General features: G+C 32.7%; 1 protein-coding gene across 11 annotated transcripts in view; it reads right to left on the bottom strand.

The window, feature by feature from the left end:
* HnRNP-K (Heterogeneous nuclear ribonucleoprotein K) overlaps nucleotides 1–24,341 on the bottom strand; it is a 287,517-nt gene that overhangs the window by 94,845 nt on the left and 168,331 nt on the right. For all 11 annotated transcript variants that reach the window (XM_076401602.1, XM_076401605.1, XM_076401607.1 and 8 more), the window contains one exon: nucleotides 181–288. In XM_076401602.1, coding sequence (XP_076257717.1) covers nucleotides 181–273 — 93 coding nt within the window. In that variant the 5' untranslated portion in view covers nucleotides 274–288. The remainder of the gene's footprint in view (nucleotides 1–180; nucleotides 289–24,341) is intronic.

The raw sequence follows: 24,341 nt of genomic DNA, 5'->3' as shown, positions 1-24,341 counted from the left end.
AGTAAGAAACTTGACAATAATGATCTTTTATTTTTAGAAAATGGATTGATATTTATACTAGTTAAAATGCACATAAAGTAACAAATATTTTCAAAATAATATTACTTAATAATGTTCAATATATCTCAATAGTATTATATTGAAACATGTCAAGAATAATGAAGGAATATCAAAACTTACTTTGCTTGGAATGAGTAACCGTACTTCCTCGTCACCAGCTCGCCTGGACCGTTTAAATGGAGATCCCATATCACCGTCAGCTTGACGCTTCATGATTAAATGGTGTATCTGTAACAAAAATAAATAAAACTTTAATTAAATATCAATTTAACTAATAAATATAATATGTGATATATTCAAGACTTCTTCAAATTATTAGAAGTTGACTTACCAACTATAGGTAAGAGTTAGAGTCTTGAAGACAATAAACAAAGAAAAAAATTAGATTCCTTACGAAATAATATTGAGAGTTTCCATCTACTCCACAATGAATATTTGAAACTTTCCTGGAAAAGATAAGGAGTTTTTTTTGACGGTGTTTGGTACGATAAAACTTTTTTTACCACAAAAGTACTACTAACGTTTATTAACAAATTACTAATTAGCTTACTAACATTTTTAAACAAATGGAAACTTAAGCGATAATACACAAAGAAAGACCGTTTTAATTTTATTCATTATGTAAGAAATCCTTATCTGTTCACGGGCTAATGGAATAATGCATGTTAAATCAACAACCTTGAAATTGTACTTGCACATTTTGCTAAACTGCATTTATTAACACGGTTTTAAATAATCCGATTTATATAGAACATTCTTAAGTGTACAGGAAATCGAAATGAATCGGTCATAAAATATTTAATGCCGGTTATATAAAACGTGAATCTATTTCTGTGTATTTCTTAGTTTAAAAAATAATCCCTGCCAAATTTTTTCATAATGTTTTTTCACCCTGATATATTTTTTATATTACATCTTACATTAGATATGTTTTATATTATTTTAAGTAATGTATCACTACATAGTATAAAATAAAGTCGCCTTTTCTGTCCCTATATCCCTATGTGCGCTTAAACCTTTAAAACTACGCAACGGATTTTGATGCGGTTTTTTTCAATAGATAGAGTGATTCAAGAGGAAGGTTTATATGTATAATACATGCATAATATACTAAGGCAACATTGCTAATTTTAGAGGTTTCTAACGTGATGTCGTAAATTAACCTATTTTTTTAGGCTTATTTAGCAATTAGCAAAAACGCTGCCTAACCCTACGAGTTAGATCAAATTAATGTACTACAGTATTGTACACCATAAAAAGGTCTACAAAAAAGTCCGCGATGGTATATGTTTATCTTTTAGGGATAACCCACATTAACCATTTTTATTGTTTACTTTTTACGTGAGAAAATGGCTTATTTACGAAGCTATTTTAAGCAATACGGCATTAATCCTTATCGAATTAAGTACCTTAAATACAGTGTGCAATTAATATAGATCAATATGGTTCCTTACAGCATGTAAATTAAACAAATATTTTCGGAGATATTACAAATTTAAAATTTGCGTTTAAAAATGTGTAATAAAAATTGTATGAATTTAGAGATTCCAAAGATAGCAGGAATTCTTCATAGTAAGTATAGGGGAAGAGGAATTGTTTTACTCCAAATTTAATGCGTGCAGGCCAAGGGCAGTAATGAATGAACCAAAAATACTGAATCGATTTTAATCATGTTTTCATTGAGTGACATAGGCATATATATTTTATGCCCGTGCAAAGTCGGAGCGGGCCACTATGTTTTTATATACAACGTTCATATTTTTTCTGTAGTGTATTTAATTCAGTATCAGCATTGCACCCGTGCGAAGCCGGGGCGGGTCGCTAGTAATGTATAATCTGTTGTTTGTCTAATATTATGTATCATAGCACTGAATGGTACCCCAGACTGCATTTTCGTAAAAAATCAACTGATATCGTTCCTCAACCGTTTCGATTACCTTGATTTAGTTCCGTGGAATTAGTAGATATTCTATGAGCTCAAAGAAGCGTCCGGATGAAATCGTTTTGAGCCGATTCAAGAATCGAAATAGATTTAAAGAAATAGCTTTTTCGTAGAATAGAAAAACACTGGCGTGAATATATTTTGTACAAGATTTTGTCGCAAATTCTCCGCTTTAGTTTCACTTTTCGATATCGAACGACATTATATTTGTCAATTAGAAAAAAATCTTTTTGTGTGTTGTGTTTTTGTGAGTTTTAAACATGTTTGTTTACTGAAGTTAACACCACCATTGATATAAGGCTACTAATGAAATAATACTTATAAAAGTACATAATATATGATAGCACTAGTAAATAGCCAATGAGTTAATTAAACTGAACTTTAAATTAAAAAATGTCCTTTCTCAAAAACTATATGTTGTAAACATCGATAATTATTAGACCTAAACGCAAGGCACTAATTAAATAATATACTGAGGTTGAACACCTTGTAATAAATAGATAACTATATATAATTCACATAATTATCTTATAATATTGTTACACATATTCTATATACATTATTACTAAATATAATAGTAATAACATTTCTATGATTTATATCTAAATATTAAAATTTAGCTTAACCTTCTTCCAATTATTATTCCAAAATAAATCGATCCAAGAATAGTTAGTCAAATATGGAATACAAAGATAATGTTGCTGTTCATACTGCCAAAAGTTTTTAAAGACTGTTTTTCAGAATATGTATATATTGTATACGAAATATATACGAAACACTGCCAAAAACTGTGAAAAATAGAGGTGGATGTACCCACTATTAAAATAAAACTAAAAATATTGATTAATTTATTTACCTAAGTGTGCTATAGTTTTGTCGCATTGTTAGTGTCTATTTAACAATCTGTCTGGTTATTTGTGGATATTATGGCAAACGACATATCTATGCCTAGAGCAGTAGAAAAGGTACAGTGGTAGTCAACAAAATCTGCAAATGGACGAAAGATTGGAAAATTTAACTTAACAGCTCCAAATCTGTTCATGTTAATTTTGCATTGCGGCGAAATAATAAAAACTTAATTATATTACTCAATGGATGCCCGATTCCTCAAGCAGAATCAGTTAAATACCTCGGCGTCCATCTTGATGGTAGATGAAATTGGAAACATCATGTTAGACAAAAAGCAAAATACATTAGAACCAAAACAAAACCACTATACTGGTTAGTCGGAAGATACTCTCAACTTGATCCAAGATCAAAGAGATTGATTTATCAGTCAATCATAAAGCCAATTTGGACATATGGGTGGCAAATATGCGGCTGCACTAAAAATTCTAATCAACTAGTCATCCAACGCTGTCAAAACAAAATTCTTCGATTAATTACCAATGCCTATCGCTACGTAACCAACGAAGAACTGCACGATGGCCTGGAAATCAAATGGATTTGAGAAGTTATCTAAGATTTCGCCTTAAAACACCAAAGAATATTATTAAATCATACTAACGTGGAAGCAATACAACTACTGGACAATGCGCAGGATATCAGAAAATTGAAGCGAACCAAACCATACGAACTTATATAATGTGTATACTTTTAGTATAAACTATAGCTTAAGTTATTATAATTTTAAAATTGGGGAATACATATTGATGTATTTATCTTGCACTCGTCTTGCTTGTGAATTAATCCAAGTACAAATGAAATGTAGTAATAAATTAATTTATAATTAAGATTGTACTAAGCATATCTAATAAAGACGTTATCCAAAAAAAAAAGATGTCCTTTAAGCGGAACCTACAAATAACCTGTCCTCTGTAATGTTTACATGAATCATAGAATACGAAAGCTAAATATATATTTTTGTTCGAATAGAATAAGAGTTGAAATGAAAAATCTGTGGTGTGCTAAGGTTTTGTCGCGAAATGTATATTAAAGGATATTTCATTGAAAAATAAAGTTGATAAAAGCGTCGTAAATATATTACTCCATCAGTAATATACCTAGCCAATAAAACGACCGAACATCTTTGTTTACCGCACAAAAACAAACGAAACTCTCATTACGATAACTTTTATGACCAATTCTCAATACACCCACCGTCCGAACGGTGGCAGATCTAATTTTAAACGACCTGAAACTATAAAATTATCCACAAATTACACTTTGTGTTGCGATATCATAACAGTTCGAACCGGTCGTTAAATGGCCGTTATCGATTATATCTCTCCTCCGCAGCGTCTGACTCGAGCGACTCCCCTTTCTTTGTTTTGCGGCGGAAAATTTGTCGAAATTCTCGGGATATACATCTTTGAAGCGCTGCCAAACCTAATAGGCGTTGAAAAATCGGGAAATTATAGACAGCATTTCTCGTTTTCTCGTTTGATTCGAACGGGACGGTGATATATGTTGGCGGTGTTCGGATCTTTGGTACGTCTATTGTTAAAATATTCCTTCATTGGTATAGGATCTTGATGTATTTCTGCTGTAATTGCATTTACTTCACTTTAGCTACCATATAATCTAACGAACTATTGTCTGTATAACAGGTAACACATTTTTTTGGCAAAAGTGGTTTTTTTATTCAACATAAATCGTCTTGGTGAAGCAGCACTTTATTTTTCTTCAAATGCGGCCCTTTTTCGGCGATTTCGTCGTTCAAACGGTCCAATAACGTTATTTATGTAAATAGCCGCTGTTGATGGTCTTTCCTTTTTTAAGGTAGTCAGTAAAAATTATTCCATGTGCATCCCATTATACAGACGCCATAAACTTGCCAGCTGACTGTTGGCGTTTTCCAACGCTTTGGGACGGGTTCGTCGTGTGCAGTCCACTCGGATGACTATCGATTGGACTTCGGAGTGAAATTATGGAGCCATGTTTCATCCATTGTCACATATCGACGCAAAAAACTCGGGTTTATTGCGCTTTATCATCTTCAGACACTGCTCCGAATCATTAACTCGTCGTTGTTTTTGGTCAAAAGTGAGCTCGCGCGGCACCCACTTTGCACAGAGCTTTCTCATACCCAAATATTAGTGAATGATATGATGTACACGTTCAGTTGATATCTTTAAAGTGTTTGCTATTTCATTCAATTTCAATCTACGGTCATTCAAAATCATTAAAAGCTTTAATATTGAGGTCTTTTCTTATTTTATTATTTCTCATAGGTAATACCCATAGGTTTTGTAAATTGCTTTGTACACACTCATGGTTTTACAGTCTCAATTTGGATATTTGTTAGTTCAAGTTCTCTCATCGCCATAACATTCGGTTTGTTTTTGTAAATTATCATTCCGCACTACCTTAGTGTCTTTTAGTGATCTAACAGTAGTTTACCGACGTTTCTGTATTATTTCATTCATTAATATTAGAATAACATAACTGAAAAATATTTATGAAGCTGTATAAATAACCCACTAAATAAATCACAAATTGTGACTCTGCATAAGGCATTTAAGACTCTAAATTTAAAACAATCTAAGTGTTGAGATAAAACCATACATATAACAGCTACGTATACACACTTAGAGACCCAACCGCCGATGATCGAAACCGAATTATAGTGATCGCCATCAATTACAATGAAATTCTCCTTTGACACTAATGTTTCGAATCAATTTATCCGCATGTGTTTGTTCTGTTGGCTGTTTAATCGTAAAACATGACCGACGGATAATGAATGGTAAACGGCGCTGATAGAAAAAAAAGTTGAACCGTCGCCAATATCAACAAAGAATCGGGGAAAAAATCGAATAGCATTCGATTTTAATTTCGAGTGTTGATGAACGGTGGGCGTAATATTTATTTGAAACACAATAAACCGGGAACTTATAAAATAGAATAATACCGTTTTTCGAACACAGAATTCAATACCATCAGAGGGTATTGGTTAATGGTTTTGTAAAATAAATTTAAAAATGTAGTTAAAAAATCCTTCAAAATTAACTCACCGTCCTTGAATATTTCTTTTTTTATTGTGTTTGTAAATGACAAGATAAGGTTTGCATGAAAGAATAAGCTTGAACATATTTTTAACAAAAAAACTTGTACCGACTTCAAAAAATTGATAAGGAACTCACTAAAAAGGAAAAAAAAATAAACAGATTTTTAACCCTAAAGAAAAAAATTTTAAATTAAATATGTACACGATAATCTTAGCAATAACTGAATAAAAATAAATAAAAACCTTATTTAACCCATCTACTCTAAGTATTTTATATTCTACTACTAGCGACCCGCCCCGGCTTCGCACGGGTGCAATGCTGATACTAAATTAAATACACTACAGAAAAAATATGAACGTTGTATATAAAAACATAGCGGCCCGCTCCGATGTCACTCAATGAAAACATGATTAAAATCGATCCAGTATTTTTGGTTCATTCATTACTGCCCTTGGCCTGCACGCATTAAATTTGGAGTAAAACAATTCCTTTTCCCCTATACTTACTATGAAGATTTCCTGCTATCTTTGGAATATCTAAATTCATACAATTTTTATTACATTGCACATTTTTAAACGCAAATTTTAAATTTGTAATATCTCCGAAAATATTTGTTTAATTTACATGCTGTAAGGAACCATATTGATCTATATTAATTGCACACTGTATTTAAGGTACTTAATTCGATAAGGATTAATGCCGTATTGCTTAAAATAGCTTCGTAAATAAGCCATTTTCTCACGTAAAAAGTAAACAATAAAAATGGTTAATGTGGGTTATCCCTAAAAGATAAACATATACCATCGCGGACTTTTTTGTAGACCTTTTTATGGTGTACAATACTGTAGTACATTAATTTGATCTAACTCGTAGGGTTAGGCAGCGTTTTTGCTAATTGCTAAATAAGCCTAAAAAAATAGGTTAATTTACGACATCACGTTAGAAACCTCTAAAATTAGCAATGTTGCCTTAGTATATTATGCATGTATTATACATATAAGCTTTCCTCTTGAATCACTCTATCTATTGAAAAAAACCGCATCAAAATCCGTTGCGTAGTTTTAAAGATTTAAGCGCACATAGGGATATAGGGACAGAAAAGGCGTCTTTGTTTTATACTGTGTATTGATATACACTCTATTTAGCTTAATATTTACCTAAACCTATTTATCTATTTACAATATTATATTAACTATTACCAACTGGTCAGTCGGTGCCGAGCAACTTATTAGATTTGCTTTTTAAATATTTTTAAATATCCCGTTGGAGCGTCCTCTAGTAATTCAGTCGAGTAGAATTTGGTTACAATTTAATATAGAATTGCTAGAATTCTGTCACACAAGTTACGTCTAAAAGGTGGCTCGGTGATAAGCATGTTATTAGAGTTACTTTGATAGGATAAACGTTTGTATAGACAAGACTCACACTAAATTTTAAGTAAATCGGTTTAGTAGAAGTGAAGATATCATGTTAACCTTCTATAAAAATGTCGTTTGGAAAAATGCGTTAGTTTAAAAAAAGTGTCATTTATAGAATCATATCTCCTAGAACAATTTGGGAGATACATTGCCGTGCCTATACCTATACAGGTATATTAAGACTCATAATATTTGGTTAAATTTCACTCCAAAAAAGCTACGTTATAATATTACATTACAGACAAGCCCAAATAATTTAATAAAGTTGCTACGTTATATGATACAAAAATATATTTTTGGATATTCCATTTAGTTTTTTTCAGGTAAATATCATAAATAATATAAGACAAATATCATATATTCTCATAAAATAACATATTTGGGATCCATCTATTTTTAGCAGATAAAGAAAAATAATATTGTGAAGGACGTCTAAATTTCTCGAAGGTTATCCTTTAATACAATCCTAGAAGAATAAATTTTCAATTTTGGGACCGATCTATTTTTAACAGACAAAGAAAAAAAACGATTGCGACCAAGAACTTCTAAATTTCTTGAATGCTATTGGTATTGTTCTGTTATTACAACAAAATTCCTAAGAATCAATTTTCAATATTAGTATGTATTACCACTCGATACGAAATTCCCCAGGTTTGTTTGATTTAATATTAACACCTGTCGACATATAACGGTGGCAGATGTTTCGATCACCGGGCCTACTTGACATACTGACCAAAAAATTATTTAAAAAAATATTGTATCTATTCCATTGTTAATTTATTCCCATTCGAAGTGGAGAATTAATTTTGCTAATAACGAAATATTTGAGTAAACACGCCTTGAAAAGGTAAGTTTAATTGAGTGTCTATGGGTAATTTTAGATATTTATATTTATGTTAAAATAATGTTAATTTATTGTAAATAATACAAGTTTTCGACAAAGTAGTCATAGGTTCCTGGAAACGATATTAAAACAAAAATGTCTTCTTTTATTCGATCAAGTATTCCTTGACAATGAAATTGTGTATTCGAAGGAAAGAAGAGGTGTTCTTTTTACGTTAGAATTGAATGGTGCGGTGAGTCTGGTCTAGGTATAGGGTTTTGGTATATATTAGAATAGATTTAAACCATCAGTATCATTTTTGTGCTGGTTATTCAACAGCCGCTATTTCTTTACATAAAATAAAATATATTACATTCTTCAAATATAGGTATAAATTACAAGAACTAGCAACGTCGCGTGAAAGTTGCCGTGAGCTTATAATATAATATTATATTATAAGTTTCTTTTTCTCCACCTCATTATACTATCACACCATATCTATATTTTTACTTTTTTGTTATTCTTTAATTTTCCACTATTACACTAATTATAATGACCAATAAATGTAAACGTCTGTCTCATACGCGAACAAACCGTGTCAATTTGTTACCAAGGCCGCCCGGATGATGATGGTGATAATTGTCCAGTTCACCGATATGCAAAAATAGATCTCGATTCGTGTACAATTATATCCGCAAAAGTTCGATTTACATTATTTAATTTACGACACGGCACGAACAGTCGACCACTGCGTTGGTATTGTTTTATGAATGAACGTTTTCACCCACGAATTCTTTATTGGTGATGTTTGCCCAGAAAGGTAAACCGAACGGAAGTTGTCTTGTGGGACATGACGAGACGGCTCGAAAGCGTGCCACACTGAGATATTTGACCGTTTTCCTTTTTCGTCTTCATTAACGGCATGACATGATTCATAAACGATTTGTTTGTTTTTAATTGTTCTTTGGTTCCCATATATTTACGAATAATGAAATAAAAAACACATTTTCATTTGAATTTGGCTCACCTGGACATTGGGATTTGGTGTTCTGTGCGGTTTGTAATATTTTGTCTCAAAACCAATACCAACCAATCTAAAAGATTTGCTGGGCTACTTTGCTATACAGTATTGACTGATGTCCCATAATTTTCAAAGGACAAGCAACTGGTAGCGTATTCTAATATTATGGGAATACCATGGAATTCATCGAATAGCAAATGGAACATTCTGTTGTTAAACAATGGTACGTAAAACAGCTTCATATCAAAAACTTTAAATTCATTGAATAATAAACAAACATTTTTTATTTAATTTAAAAGGACAACAGTGGCAAGGATTTTTTAACCCGTATACAGTTAGAACAAAACCTATAAATATAAAATAGCGATGAGAATCCTCTTGAAAATTCTTCGTTTAAATCATAATAACAACCTTTCATCCGCTACAAAGTATTTCCATTTCTTTCGAAAACTTCTTCGCCCTTCTCGCTTGCCTTCCCGACGCTCCGACACTATTAAGCCATCCCCACAGGACCGAAAACTGCTCCGAACTTCTCTACCTGTACTCTATGACGTGTCGTCCCCAGCGACCCTCATACAGGGCCCAAAAACAATCAGTTAACGGCAGACGTCGAGACAGATGCGGCGCACAAAAAAGAGGAAGAGAAGAAAATTCGACAAATAGTCGAGGAATTTTTTCTCAAAAAAGAGTTACAAATACTCGGGTCAATATACCTGGTTGTTTTACGTGACAGTCCCTGATGGTATTTCTTCTAAGAATATATTAGGTATGTTGTAAAGAAATCCATGTTATCTTAAAAAACAGTCTACATAATATATTACAATAGGCATCCTGATAATAAGGCTTCAGGAATAGTATATACAGTTAAGAGTAGTTGGAGTAGTCGTACTGTCTACCCAAATATAACATCACAAAAGAACAATATTCAAGAATCTAGGAGAAAGATTTATTGATGGAAGAGATCTTAATTCTAAACATAAGCTAACATGAGCTAAGACAAGCAATTCAAGAAAGGAGCTATGTATATCACCCAACAGATAAGCCTACCCTTTGGCCTAATGACATAGATAGAATTCCTGATTTGCCAGATCTTTTCATAACAACAAAAATGCTTCTCAATTTTACACAAATAGAAAAGAACTTTGACCTCAACTCTGATCATTCAGCCAATGGATTAATCCTACGCCAAAACGTAATAAGAAGAATAACAAGTACCACCGTTACTAATAAAATCACTGACTGGGGAAGTTTTAGGAAGGACCTCCAACTGTTCAAAGAGCAGCATATCATAAAGTAGCACCTCTTTATCTGGTTTACCAATGATTTTTCAAGTTCTTTATAAACTAATAAGTTTAAATACAAAAAGGTCTAAGATATCTCTGGTCTAATAAAGAATTTTTTTTTGAAATTCCAGTTCACCAGAAAAGTGATTTAAATTTAATGGATTTACAACGTGTTAGGTTTTGTAAAAATAATTCTCTTTAGGGCTAATAATAAATTATATCAGGCTTTGTAAATGTCCAATTACTTTAGGCTAGATGGCAGTAGAACCGTAAAGTAACCAAGTTTTACATCTTACACAAAGTAACATGTTTTTAATAAACTTTATCGATTTAAAAGCAGAAAATTATAAGAAGTTTCATTGTCGCACAATTGGACATCTCTAGTGCAATAAAGAAACACTTTTTATAAATTTGAGTGATTCAACAGCACTCTTTACAAAATCTATGCTTTTTTTTGGTAACAATTTGCTTTTGATCACTTTTACTGGCTGGTTAGATGTATTTAAATATGCTATATAAAATAATGTAAATGTTACTTTTTAAATAAAATAAACATTTGTTTAAACAGAACTAACATTAAAATGATATTATGATATATATTGATGAAAATGTGAAGTATTAACACAAACAACTGTTAAAATGGATAATTTTTACATTTTTTATATAAAATTACTGTTTTACATTCAGTAATATCAAATAATTCAGTAAAATTGTATTTTCAATATTTTTTCGACTTTTGTTGATTGAAAACTTATGGCGAACAATTGACGGTTTTGCTATCAACGATTTAAAACTGATGATTTTGATGTTAATTATAAAGAACGATCTGGAAGACTAAAACAGCTCGAAGACAATGAATTGCAAAACGAAAATCCAGCTTAAACCATTAAAGGACTTTCAGACAGCTTAGTAGTTGATGAATGAATTGTTTCCAAACGTTTACATGCGATGGAAAACATTAATCTGACAGGTGATGAAAAGTTGATCTGCTACAATATAAAAAGTCATAGATTAACCAGGAAAGCCATTCACATGAACAAAAAAGCATTTAACAACAAAAAGTATGTGGGGAACATGCTCCACCAAAAAAAATCTATGAAAGCTGGATGCAATATTTTAAATTTGACAAATAATGCAAAGAGAGACCAGTAAAGACGTGAGATGGAGTCGCATTTGGACCAAGATGCATGACAAACTCCAAGAGCTGAAATCTGATGAATGACTGAAATCATCTCAAACCAAACATTAAAGCTCGAATGCCTTCAATGTGCGAAAAGGCACGACAAAGTGAAACAAGGAAATAAGAATGACGGAAACTTTTCACGTAAAAAGAATTTTCCATTTTTGGATCCATCGATCGATGGAAAAAATGATAATCTTTTCAGTGTGGATGTCACCTTAAAGATGGTGAAAGGTCATAGCTGATGAAAGAAACCATTTTGGATAAAATATATTGACTATTGTTACAGGAAAACTGAAAAACTCTTTTTATCTTATAGATGGACAAGATTACCATTTACAAATAACACTGTCGATATTAAACGAAGCGCGAAAAGAGTGACTCTTTAATTCTCCTAAAGTTAGGAGATGAAAGACAACGAATTCGACTCAAAATTCAACGCCTATTAGCCAACAATTATACCTTCGGAGCCATATCTCGTCAAGTTCCGGCCAGATAAATGTTAATTGTTTCTGTTTCCAAGGGTATTTAGGTCCGATTCTCATTGGTATCACGTTCCTTAGTCTACGAGCATTGTTTCAGAAGTCGGACCCCGCGTTACCCACATTTACATTTATGTGGACGTCAGATTTTGATCAAATCTCTTTGAGAATTTCATTGTTTCGGGTGGATTGTCGTATAGTATCGAGTGTTTTTTTCGTTCTCACATCCAACAAAACTGATTTGATCTTATCGTTGTCTTAATTTTTTTTTTGAATTAAAAAATGAAAATGTTTTTCCACGATTACAATGTTGTTGTAACTGAAATTATTCTTGTTTTAATGTTTCATTTTATAATAATGTGTTGGTTACTTCAAATAAATTATATCTGGTCAGCTTAAAACAAAGTTCTGTTGTCGGTGGTTAGCACTTGATAAATCAATTGTTTCCAAACGTTTATATGGGGATGGGGAAAGATCCAAAAGCAGGCAAAATGACAACCATACGAACTGACTGAAAATGTCTTTTGCAACAGTTTCAATGCTCCACTGCGTATTAGGCAAAAAGAAGAGTTTTCTGTGACGTATTTTAACTGGCCATGAAAAGTTCATTTACTACGTCGATTCCAAAATACAAAAAATTATGCGTTTGTGCAGGAGACCTAGCTACATCCACAAAGAAACAGAAAAGCAAAGCAGCAAATTTATCTTCTTGGGAAGTTCTGTTGCACTCAACGTACTCAGCAGACATAGCGGCTTCTGATTACCACTAGTTTAACTGGATGATGATACAGATGATCAGACACTTTCGAAATGTTCAAGCAGTTCAAAAATAAATGGGTGAATCTTTACAGAAAGACGCGGAAAAATTGCAGATACTGATTAAATATTATACCAGTTTTTCTCAATAAATTTTAACGAGAAAAAAGATGTGCCCTTTTCAAGTAACTAATATTGAAAAGGACAGAAACTTCACCGGATCAATGTCTAGACAATCGAGATTGATAAGACGACGCAAGAAGAGCAAACATTTTCAGTTATATTGTGTTAGTGTATAAGCAGAGTATGCTAGCTGTTAGAACCTAGAAAGAACTCATTTAAGTTTACATAATATTGCCCATTGAACAACTATCTGTTCGAAATGTAATTTTACCAATATAATTGAAATATTATTTAATATATCGTAGGCTAGATAAAAAATTCTTTACCAATACAACACGACAAAAAACAACAAATATTTAATCTACATAAGAAACAATCACAAATATTCAAGATAATGCATTTAAAGTCAAATAACTGAATGAATATAGGATTTATTTTAACATCTAGCTTATTCGCCATATTTAGCATCCTTTGATTCTCAGATAAACATTTCTAATTCCCTTAAAAACAAAGAGCATCACATAACTTGTTCAAACAACCAACTTAACAATTAGGGAAAATAATATTTGAATAATATCGGATATCTATAACAAGGAACCAGCGAATTTCAAATAATCATCGTTATGTTAATACCTCTTTTTATCAATTAGTTATATCTATTTTATGGCTGTTTTTTTACGACCCGAAGACCTTGAAATCAGCTTGCTCTATAGGTGATGAATATTAAGGCAACATCTTATAGGAATTCCTTGAAGAGATCGAGTGTAAGATTAATAACATCGTTATTTTTCGAGAATAGCATGTGACTGTTTAATACGGATGATATTTAGTTATTTTACAATGTAACTATTGCTTGTAAAAAGAAAATTAACTTTATTTCAATCGCAGTATCATCTATCGTCTGCAATAGTAACCAAACAATTTCGATTTATTTTTCAGCCATGGACCGTGATTCGAACCACATTAACGATCACAGCGAAGATTATTCGTCAATCGATTTTTACACTATACTCAAGCACTCTCGTATAATATTGTTTCCCCTTTTGGAATATTTATGGTGTCTTTTAAATTCAACACTAAGTTTTATGGTTTAAGCATATATGCTTTCATCTATTAAAAATGCTTTCGGATTAAATTAATCTAATAGGTAAATGAAAAAGAATTCTATAGAGTTCCTCATACGTAGAATACCTCATTTCAAGACCATTAATTAAACCATTTTTCGAGAAAGCAAGTCGAGAAAGATATAGAGTCAAGAACTGTTTGGTTATGTGGAAAAGATTGTCTACAATAACACCATTCGCTTTGGATGTACTCCATTAGATACACAGAAGAAGAAATTGACAAATGGTGGAATTGTGAACTAGTGTTAGATTGGAAATTGACAGCTCAGTTATTGACTTGAATACTAGTTCAAAATATGGCAGTGGGTGAATGAAAGTTTCTGGATGTGGATTATGGTTCAATTATGAAACAAATAATCGTGATTATATAATTAATATAGGATAACTGTAGAAAATCTTAGAGTGTAAAAGATTTATGTGCACAGATTGGTGTGTAATTGTTCAGAATATATAAGAGCATTTGGTAGAGAAATAAAAGTGTTTTGCAGATATGGAAAATGAATTATGGATAATGTAATGACTAAATCTAATTTTATCAAGAAAAATGTACACAGGTAGTACCAAAAGAGACTAGGGAGAAATATATATATACATATATATATATACATATATACTGTTGTTGCCAATTAAAGAAAAAACTATATTGCATAATTGTTTCATCGGAAAGAATTCGACCGATCGCATTTTAATTGATGGCTGATGATTATCTCGACTTCTCGGCGTTAGAATCGACCGAAAAAAATGTAGCCGCTCTTCACCTTGGAAGGAATGGGCGACCTGGCAACGATACCACTCCAGTTAACCGGCATAAAAGCGTTTTCGAGTTCTGTTCGTTCGCCTTTTGTTGTGTTGTTTACCGGCCGGTTCAAGGATTTGCTCGTGCAACGCCATAAAATCGTTTTTCTACGGATCCGTGATCGCTTAGATCGATGCCGGGGGCATTGATATTGATTTTTACGAAGCGACAGGGACAAGGAGAAAACGCGGAGTCGAGGTTCGCTCGTTTTCGGCGTCATTCCTCCTCCATGATGGCGCGTCATTTGGTTTTATTGTTGTTTAGTCTAGCATCGACCGTTTAAATTATATAATTCGTTTTTAGAATGAATTTACGCAATTTTTGATAAATATTGTGTAGAATTGAAACAAATCTAATTGCTTATTTCAATGCCAAATCAACATTCACAAGCGTAGATATTGTCAATATAATTTTGAGCAACGAGTAGTCCATTAAGGGCCTTACACATTTAAAATGTCTATATTAATTACAATTAATCTGCAAATGTATTGGTATCTTAATTACCTTGGAACACATAGATGGTGCTAGTTTCATTGCTTTCAGCGCTTTTTTAGTTACTACCAATCTTTAAAAAAGCTGTTAAAATTTCATAATATTCTGCTGCTAACTTTGTGAGTTATTGTGCTAAGACTAACGCTACTTTTGTTATGTTCAACACAATGGATTCAAACCAATTTCGTGTTTTAATTTTACATTGCTTCTTGATGGGAAATAATACTGTTTAAGCGACGAAATGGTTTGAAAAGTGTTATACAGACTTCGCTGCGAGAAACACCAATAAAACATTGGTTTGCTGACTTCAAACGTGGTCGTAGAGATACCGATGATGCAGAACGCAGTGGACCTACAAATGAAATGGTAACACCAGAAAACAAAAAATCCCCAAAATCATTTTGAGTGATCGAAAAGTGAAGTTATGTGAGTTAGTTAACATCGTAAAGATATCAAATGAACGTGTGGTGTTTTGAATTGCATGAGAACTTGATCATGAGAAAGCTCTGTTCAAAGTTGGTGCCGCGTTTGTTCACTATTGACCAAAAACAAGAATATGTTGATGATTCTGAGCAGTGTTTGGTCATGCTTGAACGTAACAAACCGGAACTTTCGCGTCGATATGCGACAATAGATGAAACATCACTTCACTCCGGAATCCAAACGACCGTTATCTGAGAGGACAGCAACTGGCGACAGGCCTATTTTGAGGCAAAAGATAAATCGTTCTACAAAAGTGGTATTGAAATGCTAGAGCGGAGCTGGAATTATTGTGTGGCTCTTGATGGAGATCACGTTGATGAATAAAGCCAATTTTGAACAAAAACAAAAACGCGTTTTCTTTGTCTTGTTGCATGTAGGCTACATTGCTTCAGCTTTAAATCAGTTACGAAAAATATTGTTAATTAACAAACGTATCCTTTATATTTTGCTTAACAATTAATACAATAGAATTATTCAAGTTTATTCTTATCTTGAGTTATCTTGAAGTATTGTTACGTTACACCAAACACGAATATTATTTTAAACCCAAAAATTAAAAATGTTTGCGTATGTATGAAGAAGATTCAGTTAATTTAATATAATTATATACATTACCTTTGAAATTTGGATTTAGTTTCTTGTCTGTTAAAAAGAAACGTTTTGCAACAGCGTTTAACTTCCACTTTTGTAGGAGATGTTTATTTGAAATTAATATTTTTCCGAAACTATGTTGTAATATGCATGTAAATTAATAATTGGGACTCTTATATTTGATTGATTTGATTTGAGTTGGATCTTGGCTTTTTGTCAAATTTTGTGGCAAAGTGTATTTTTATTTTTATTTATTACTGAGGATGTTTTAAATCAGATTTGTCGTTAATAATGATCCTGATTGATGTACTAATTTATCTTTATCTTAATTATACTGAAGTAGTTTTAAGTGGATCAAAGTGATATTTCACTCTGAATGTAGATCTCATTAATATATGTCGTGGTTATTTAAAATGTATAAGCAACATAATATTGACATTATGTTGGTATTGAATAGCTCTTTGGTCACCAGGTACAGTATCACTAGTACTACTGATCATACCTGAGCTATTTATTGATCAAATGTTGATCAAATCAAAAGCCAATGTGGACCTATGGGGTGCAAATATGGGGTTGCACTAAAACATCAAACCAACTAGTAATCCAACGCACCTAAAACACAGTTCTACGATTAATTACCAATCCTTATCGCTACGCAACCAACCAAAGAGCTGCACGATCAAAGAATTCACCTTAAAACATGAAATAAAGTTACGAAATCACAGCAACGCGGAAGCAATACAGCTGCTAGATAACACGCAGGAAATGAGAAGATTGAAGCGAACCAAACCACACGAACTTGTTTAGTGTATAAGTGTATTTTTAACTTTAGCTTAAGTAGTTTAGTTTTATTAATCCCTTACTCGCCGTGCTTGTATATGAATGCAAGTACAATAGAACAGTAGTAATAAATTATTTTGTAAATTAGCATATCTAATGTAATATGTAATTAATAGGAAAAAATTTCTTTGTAATACATTCTCAGAGCTTATAGACGTTGTTATGGTGTCAATATTTTGACGTTACTGACCAGAACTGTCAAAATTAGATGGTATTAAATTACATCAAGCTTAGATAAATATAACAGTTCTGGGATTGCTGATAACAGTCATCATCCCAATTAAAATATGTCGATGGACTATCGATTGATTATATGTAGCTAGTATTAATATGACAGAAGCATACTTATTTTTCATCTATCAAAGGCGATGGTTATGATATTTCGTCCGGTACAAATTAAGTGAACAGTTTAGTAACGATCTCTCTATATTAACTAACTAGATCGATCGAAGATGAAGAGACAGACTTCAACACACGCCATTATGTTCTTCGGTGGTGGCGTCTATTAACTGAACACATTGGATATATTTTTGTAGACGATATGATAAACTACAAGCAATAACTCATAGGTGCTTTGTGTATAGTATTACAATAGCGTTGCTAATGATTCCAGGTTATATATTAAAAACAAAAAACAGTTCTAGGCGATCGAACCCGGCCAAGTCGCACGAATAAGTCGTATAATTGCATGGCAATCAGCTACTAATCACCATGTCACAACGGGAACGAATATAACGGACAATGACACGCTGGGAATCAGAAATTTAATTTATACGGGTGTATTTTTCCTCGGAAACTGGTCTATAGACCAATTAACGATCCATTTACACTCGATAGGTAACATATGTGAATAACTTATTATCTATACAGCTTCCAGGGCGTTAATTTATCTATATACATGTTCTTAGATACAAATAGTTTAACATTTGGAAATCAGAAACTTAGTTTATATAATTTTATTGTGACTGTAAATTGAAATGACTAGTACAATCTTAATTTACAAATTAATTTATTATTACTGTTCTACTGAATCAACGCAGAAGAAAGGCGAGTACTGGATAAATAACAGGTCAATTGAAAAGTCCCCGACTTACCATAGTAACACACATTGTTTTAGCAAAATTAGTTTTTTTATTCAGCATAATTCCCTTCAAGGGTGATACACTAATAATAGCGACCCTCCAACTTTTCAATACCATTTTTGTAGTACGATTTGTCCTTTGCTTCAAAATAGGCCTCAGTTTCGGCGGTCACCTCGTCCTTCGACGAAAATTTCTTCCCATCGAGCATACTTTTGAGGTCTGAGAACAGGAAATAGTCGCTGGGAGCCAGATCTGGAGAATACGGTGGATGAGGAAGCAATTCGAAGCCCAATTCGTGGATTTTTGACTTGGTTTTCACTGACTTGTGACACGGTGTATTGTCTTAGTGAAGCATCACTTTCTTTTTCCTTCAAATGTAGCCGTCTTTCGACAATTTTGTCCCTCAAACCGTCCAATAACGTTATGTAATAGACGCTGTTGATGGTTCTTCCTTTTCCAAGGCAGTCAATGAAAATTATTCCATGCGCATCCCAAAATACAGACCCCATAACCTTGCCAGTCGACTGTTGCGTTTTCCCACGCTTTGGAGCGGATTTATCTTGTGTAGTCCACTCGGATGACTGTCGATTAGACTTCGGAGTGAAATGATGGAGCCATGTTTCATCCATTGTCACATATCGAGGCAAAACTCGGATTTATTATGCTTGATCATCTTCAAACACTGCTCCGAATCATCCACGCGTCGTTATTTTTGGTCAAAAGTGAGCTCGCGCGGCACCCACTTTGCACAGAGCTTTCTCATACCCAAATATTCGCGAATGATATGATGTACACGTCCAGTTGATACCTTTAGAGTGTCGGCTGTTTCATTCAATTTTAATTTACGGCCCTTCAAAATTATTTTGTCGATTTTTTTATCTTTTTGTCGGTAACAACCTCGTTAGGGCGTCCACTGTATTCACCGTCTTCGGTGCTCATTTCACCACGTTTAAATTTAGCATAGCAAAACTTGATGGTTGATTTTCCTAGGACAGTTTCCCGAAACTCGACATCAAGCCAAGTTTTTGCTTTAACTGTATTATTTTCCCTTCAAAAAGCTAATACTTTATCAACACGCGAAATTCCTTTTTATTCATTTTTTCACAATAACAAAAGTTGCTTCACTCAAAATGCTATAATACACAAACTAATAATCCGACAGCTGTCAAATTTATACACGCATTTTTTGAGGTTTAGGGCTAACTAAAAAACATATGAATTTAATTCTAGTAGCGCCATCTATGTGTCAGGCCGGGAACTTTTCAATTGACCTGTTATATCAATATGTATCTCCGAAATTAAGATAAAATTAAGCTACTTAAGCTAAATTTAAGAGTAACACGTTACACTATAGAAGTTCGTGTGGTTTGGTTCATTTCAATCTTCTGATTTTCTGCGTATTTTCCAGTAACTGTGTTGGTTCCACGGTGCTGTGATTTAGAGATCTTATTTTATGTTTCTTATTTCTTATTTCACTTCGTGTATCCATTTGATTTCGAGGTCATTGTGTAGCGATACGCATTAGTAATTAATCGTAGAAGTTTGTTCTGGCACCGATGGATTACTAGTTGGTTTGATGTTTCAGTGTACCACCCTATTTACACTCCATAGGTCCAAATCGGCTTTATGATTGATTGAATTTACAATAAATGACGTAACTTATGTCGTGTTAAACATGTTAAAACAGTAGAATGCTGCTGTGACGAACTTTCGATAGAAACATTTTGAAAAAAATACAGAAATGCCTTCATATCAAATGAGTGGTAAAGATGAGAGCAAGGATCTCCATATATATTATACCTTTTTGGAAAAGGTCGAAAACAAAGGAAAAAAAGGTAGATACAGTTTCATACATCTAAAACCTGGTTTCTTTGTTTGTGCGCTAACTATTGTACAGCATGTATGAAACCGTAATATTTACGTATACATAGTTGACAGAGAGAAAATAAATTAAGCAAATATATAAAGAGAAATTGTTGAAAATAGTTAAAGATAACGATGACTATTAATAATAGCTCCATTTCCCAAAAAAACTATGAACTATGAACGAGATATGAAGCCTTGACAAGCCATAATAAAGGTTGCCTACCTAGTCAAAAAAAAGGTGCGGAAATAATTGACCGAACGAAAATCTTCAGTTGCTAGAAAAAAATTAATGGTAAACTTAGGAGACCAGTTTTTACATCAAATTAAATAAAATAATACTTTTAATTAACGGCACTCCATCATTGGAGTATCTTGGTCTAAACAGATATAAATAAATAATTGAAAACCTTAAATTTCAATTATTAGGTATTTATAAAACAATATAACCAAAATACGATATTCGATGGTATTGACATTTCTGTACGGTAATCACGGAACGTTCAAAATTGCATTTTTGACATACATTGCTTTTGTTGTTGTTTGGTTTGAACAAATCTGCTTTCAAAACTCATCAAACACTCCATTAGAAACTTATGGTGATGCTGCTTCGTCAAATCTCAATTATCGGTTTTACCAAAACTGGTAAATTTGATGTTAATGACAAAGAACAGTCTGGAAAACCCAAAACAGTTCGAAGATAATGAATTGCAATACATATTAGATGAAAATTCGGCTTAAACTATCAAAGAACCTTTAAATAGCTTAGCATTTGATAGATTAACTGTTTATAGGCATTTACCATACATGTGATGTGAAATATCCCTAAAAGAAAACAAAAGTGGGCTACCACATGAAATAACTGATAATACTGATAAATATTGAACATCAAAGTTTCATTGCTTGCCAGGCAAAAAAGAAGAGTTTTCTGTGGCTGATAGTGACTGGCGAATTAATGAATGAATGATGGGTTAGTCCAAAAGATGCATCGATAATATATACTGTACCAATTTATCTCAATAAATATCCTTTCATAATGAAAAATTACGAGAATTCATGAACACACGTAATAGATATGAAATAAGTTTTTATTATACTGATATAATACGTTAAAAACTCTTCTAGCTGGTACTATTTTAGTACTTTAGTCAGGTACAGAATCAATGCCCGAAGAATTCCAATGAATTCATTATGAAGTTGTAAGGAAGTGTCCTTTTGGAAGGAAATCCGCATTGGTACCGGGTTATTGACCACCATAAACGAACAGATACTGTTAAGAAAATCCAATAGTATTTAATAACCGGCTATTCGGGCTAGTTATTCAAATTATTTCGAACTGGCTACGATTTGCTACGTTTGGACTTACAGGTGGGTGGTTTAAATAGATTTTTATGACTGGTACGTCACAATGTTGCGAATAAAAGAAAGCTCGCCTACAATATATCGAAATAAAACAATGAAAGTACGCTATATACGGAGAGGTTCGATATTAATTGGACAAACTGTGCTGGTACTTAATTTATCAGGTTAATAAAGCAAGATAAGGACTCAAGAGAAAGAATTTATAGATTATTTTTTAAATTATAGGGACGTACAACTCTTTGGACATTTCATTTTATTGTAAATTTATGATTGTGATTGTTTTAATATTTGTGATTGTCCCAGGCAAGAATGCAAAATTCGACAAGGAAAATGATGGAGGACCGAGGTTCGGAACCCACGTTAAACTGTAGGTCCAGTCCAGATAAACCCATAGTTGTTAAAAGGAGACTTTAAAATATATTTAAGAAAAAATAAAATTAATGATACAAACAGGGGGGCTAAAAGGATAAATAGTGTATATACAATTTAAATATGAACACAAATACAGGACTAGAAACACGACTATAACGAAGTAGGTTCTATTCAGACAGCATACATTAGCACCCATACCGAAGAGGTAACAGCTATTTGGTCAGTAAAACTTAACTTATCATAGACTAGATTCTATGGAGAAAATCAATTTCTCGTAGAAATCCGAGCAGTTTGTCTGCATTTTCTACTGTTAAAGCATTTCTAAAATTTTGTAGCCCATTCTTAGCTCTAGTCTGGGTGAGACGTGGACAGTCGTTCAGTATGTGGTGGACTGAAATAGGGACATAGTGACAAAACTCACAGTGACCATGCGAGAAATGACAGTGGCTTATTCTCAGTCGATTCAGAGCTACGGCATGGTGACGAAGGGAACGAACGCGAAAAGAGGAGAAAAAATCAGCTCTAAAGACAACCCATACAGAGGGGCGATTGATCTTCCAGGTTCTAAACCCGTCCAGATTCCTTTTCGTATTTCGTATTCTTAGTTGAAACTTGGATATTGAAACATTGAGTCATAATGTAACATTTAATCTAACTCTGACAAGAAGATAATAAAATTAACATAAATAAAACAAAACTGTCATTGCAGATATATTATTATTCATAATAGAAAAAGATATGACTTTATTCATGGAGCTGAGATAGTATTTTATCACTCTGTAAATACGATTTAATAACTAGGCTTTGTGTAATTTACTTTTGTTTAGAAACAGGCTTAAAAAAAAGATACATTCTAAATCCAATGCCACAAAATATGGCCACAGAGTATTAGGCATTCCTGCCTATCATTGCATATTTATTCCTGTCGAATTAGATGGACTGTACAAATAATACTTAAAATGTAAATACACAACTTCAACCTCTAAGAATAACGCGGTTATGAGTATAAAAAAGAGGTAGGCGCTTCTCATTCTGAGACGCTTCTCAAAACAAGGGATTTAGCCTAATCCCCGTCCGAATAAATCAATAAAACAAATACGGGTTCTATTTTAATATGAACGGCAGAGCGAAAAAAAATGAACGTCGAAAGTGATAGAACCAGAAGCGTTCGTTCGTTATTTTTAATTCTTCGCCGGTTTTATTGAATGCTTGGCGGACAGTCAAAAAAATAAAACGGCCAATAAATCTAATCGGTTCTTATGATTTTCCGATATATCCGTTAAAAATAAAACGGTCTCCGGAGTGGTTAAGTGTTTTTTGTGTAAACATTTTAAAGTGTATCGTCGTAATTATGTGTATAAAAAAGCCGTATCCATTGGGTGTTATGGGACCGTGCCAAGAAATCGATGTCGAATTTTGATAAACAGTTATTCGAAAGTGTAGGTGGACAACTTTTGAATCAATGAGTTAAGGTCTGGGGACAGTCATTAGCGCCTGAGAAAAAAGCAGAATCGATTCATCAGTTCTTATCTAGTTCCCTTGGTATGTACAAGAGAGACGTATACCAAATTTAAATATTTTAGAAAATTGATGACAGTGCGTTTTACTAGAGAGTAAAAATGACTTGTTGCACCCGAATGTATTCTTCTTAGCTACACCTAAAATATCGCCACTGTGTCTAGTAAAATGTATAAAGGTTCTACTAAAAATGTTTTGACAAACAGATGATTTTCTGAAGCTATATTTTGTATTTTTTGAACGCTTTTTTACGTTGATGCAATTTTTAACCGTTCTTCAAATGAATGATCCTCAAGGATTGTACCACTCTATTTACCAAACGTTGTTCCTCAAGTATCCAAACAGTTAAACCAATTTGTTAATTGTTAAAGATGTACTGACATAAGTACTATTGTTTTAGTTTACTGTTTCGTTATTTCGTTACTAAACACTTCGCTAATTTACAATAAATGTAAATTTGAATAAAATATTGTAAAAATTAATACAAAACAGAGATGAGTACCTCCAAGGTCATTTAGATGTCCTATTCTTTGGGGAATAGATTTAAAATTGATGATTAAAATTGAAATATTTTAAATAAAGTTTCACACACAATGATAGATTACTAATATATACATTTAAATATATCTATACCTTACGTAAACAGTGAACAAAAAGATTTACACCTAATGAACATATTTATAAATGACTGTGATGGACATCATAAATGATATAAAAATTTCCTTGTGTTTTACGAATAACAAATGGAAATAAAATCAAAAAATTCCTAGTATTGATATA

The sequence above is a fragment of the Rhynchophorus ferrugineus genome, unplaced genomic scaffold, assembly GCF_030347505.1.
Source record: "Rhynchophorus ferrugineus isolate W39M unplaced genomic scaffold, kcgeb_rfMv2 rfM4, whole genome shotgun sequence".
Lineage (NCBI taxonomy): Eukaryota > Metazoa > Arthropoda > Insecta > Coleoptera > Curculionidae > Rhynchophorus > Rhynchophorus ferrugineus.
The sequence above is the reverse complement of the archived record's forward strand: the minus strand, read 5'-3'. Positions and strand labels throughout refer to the sequence as shown.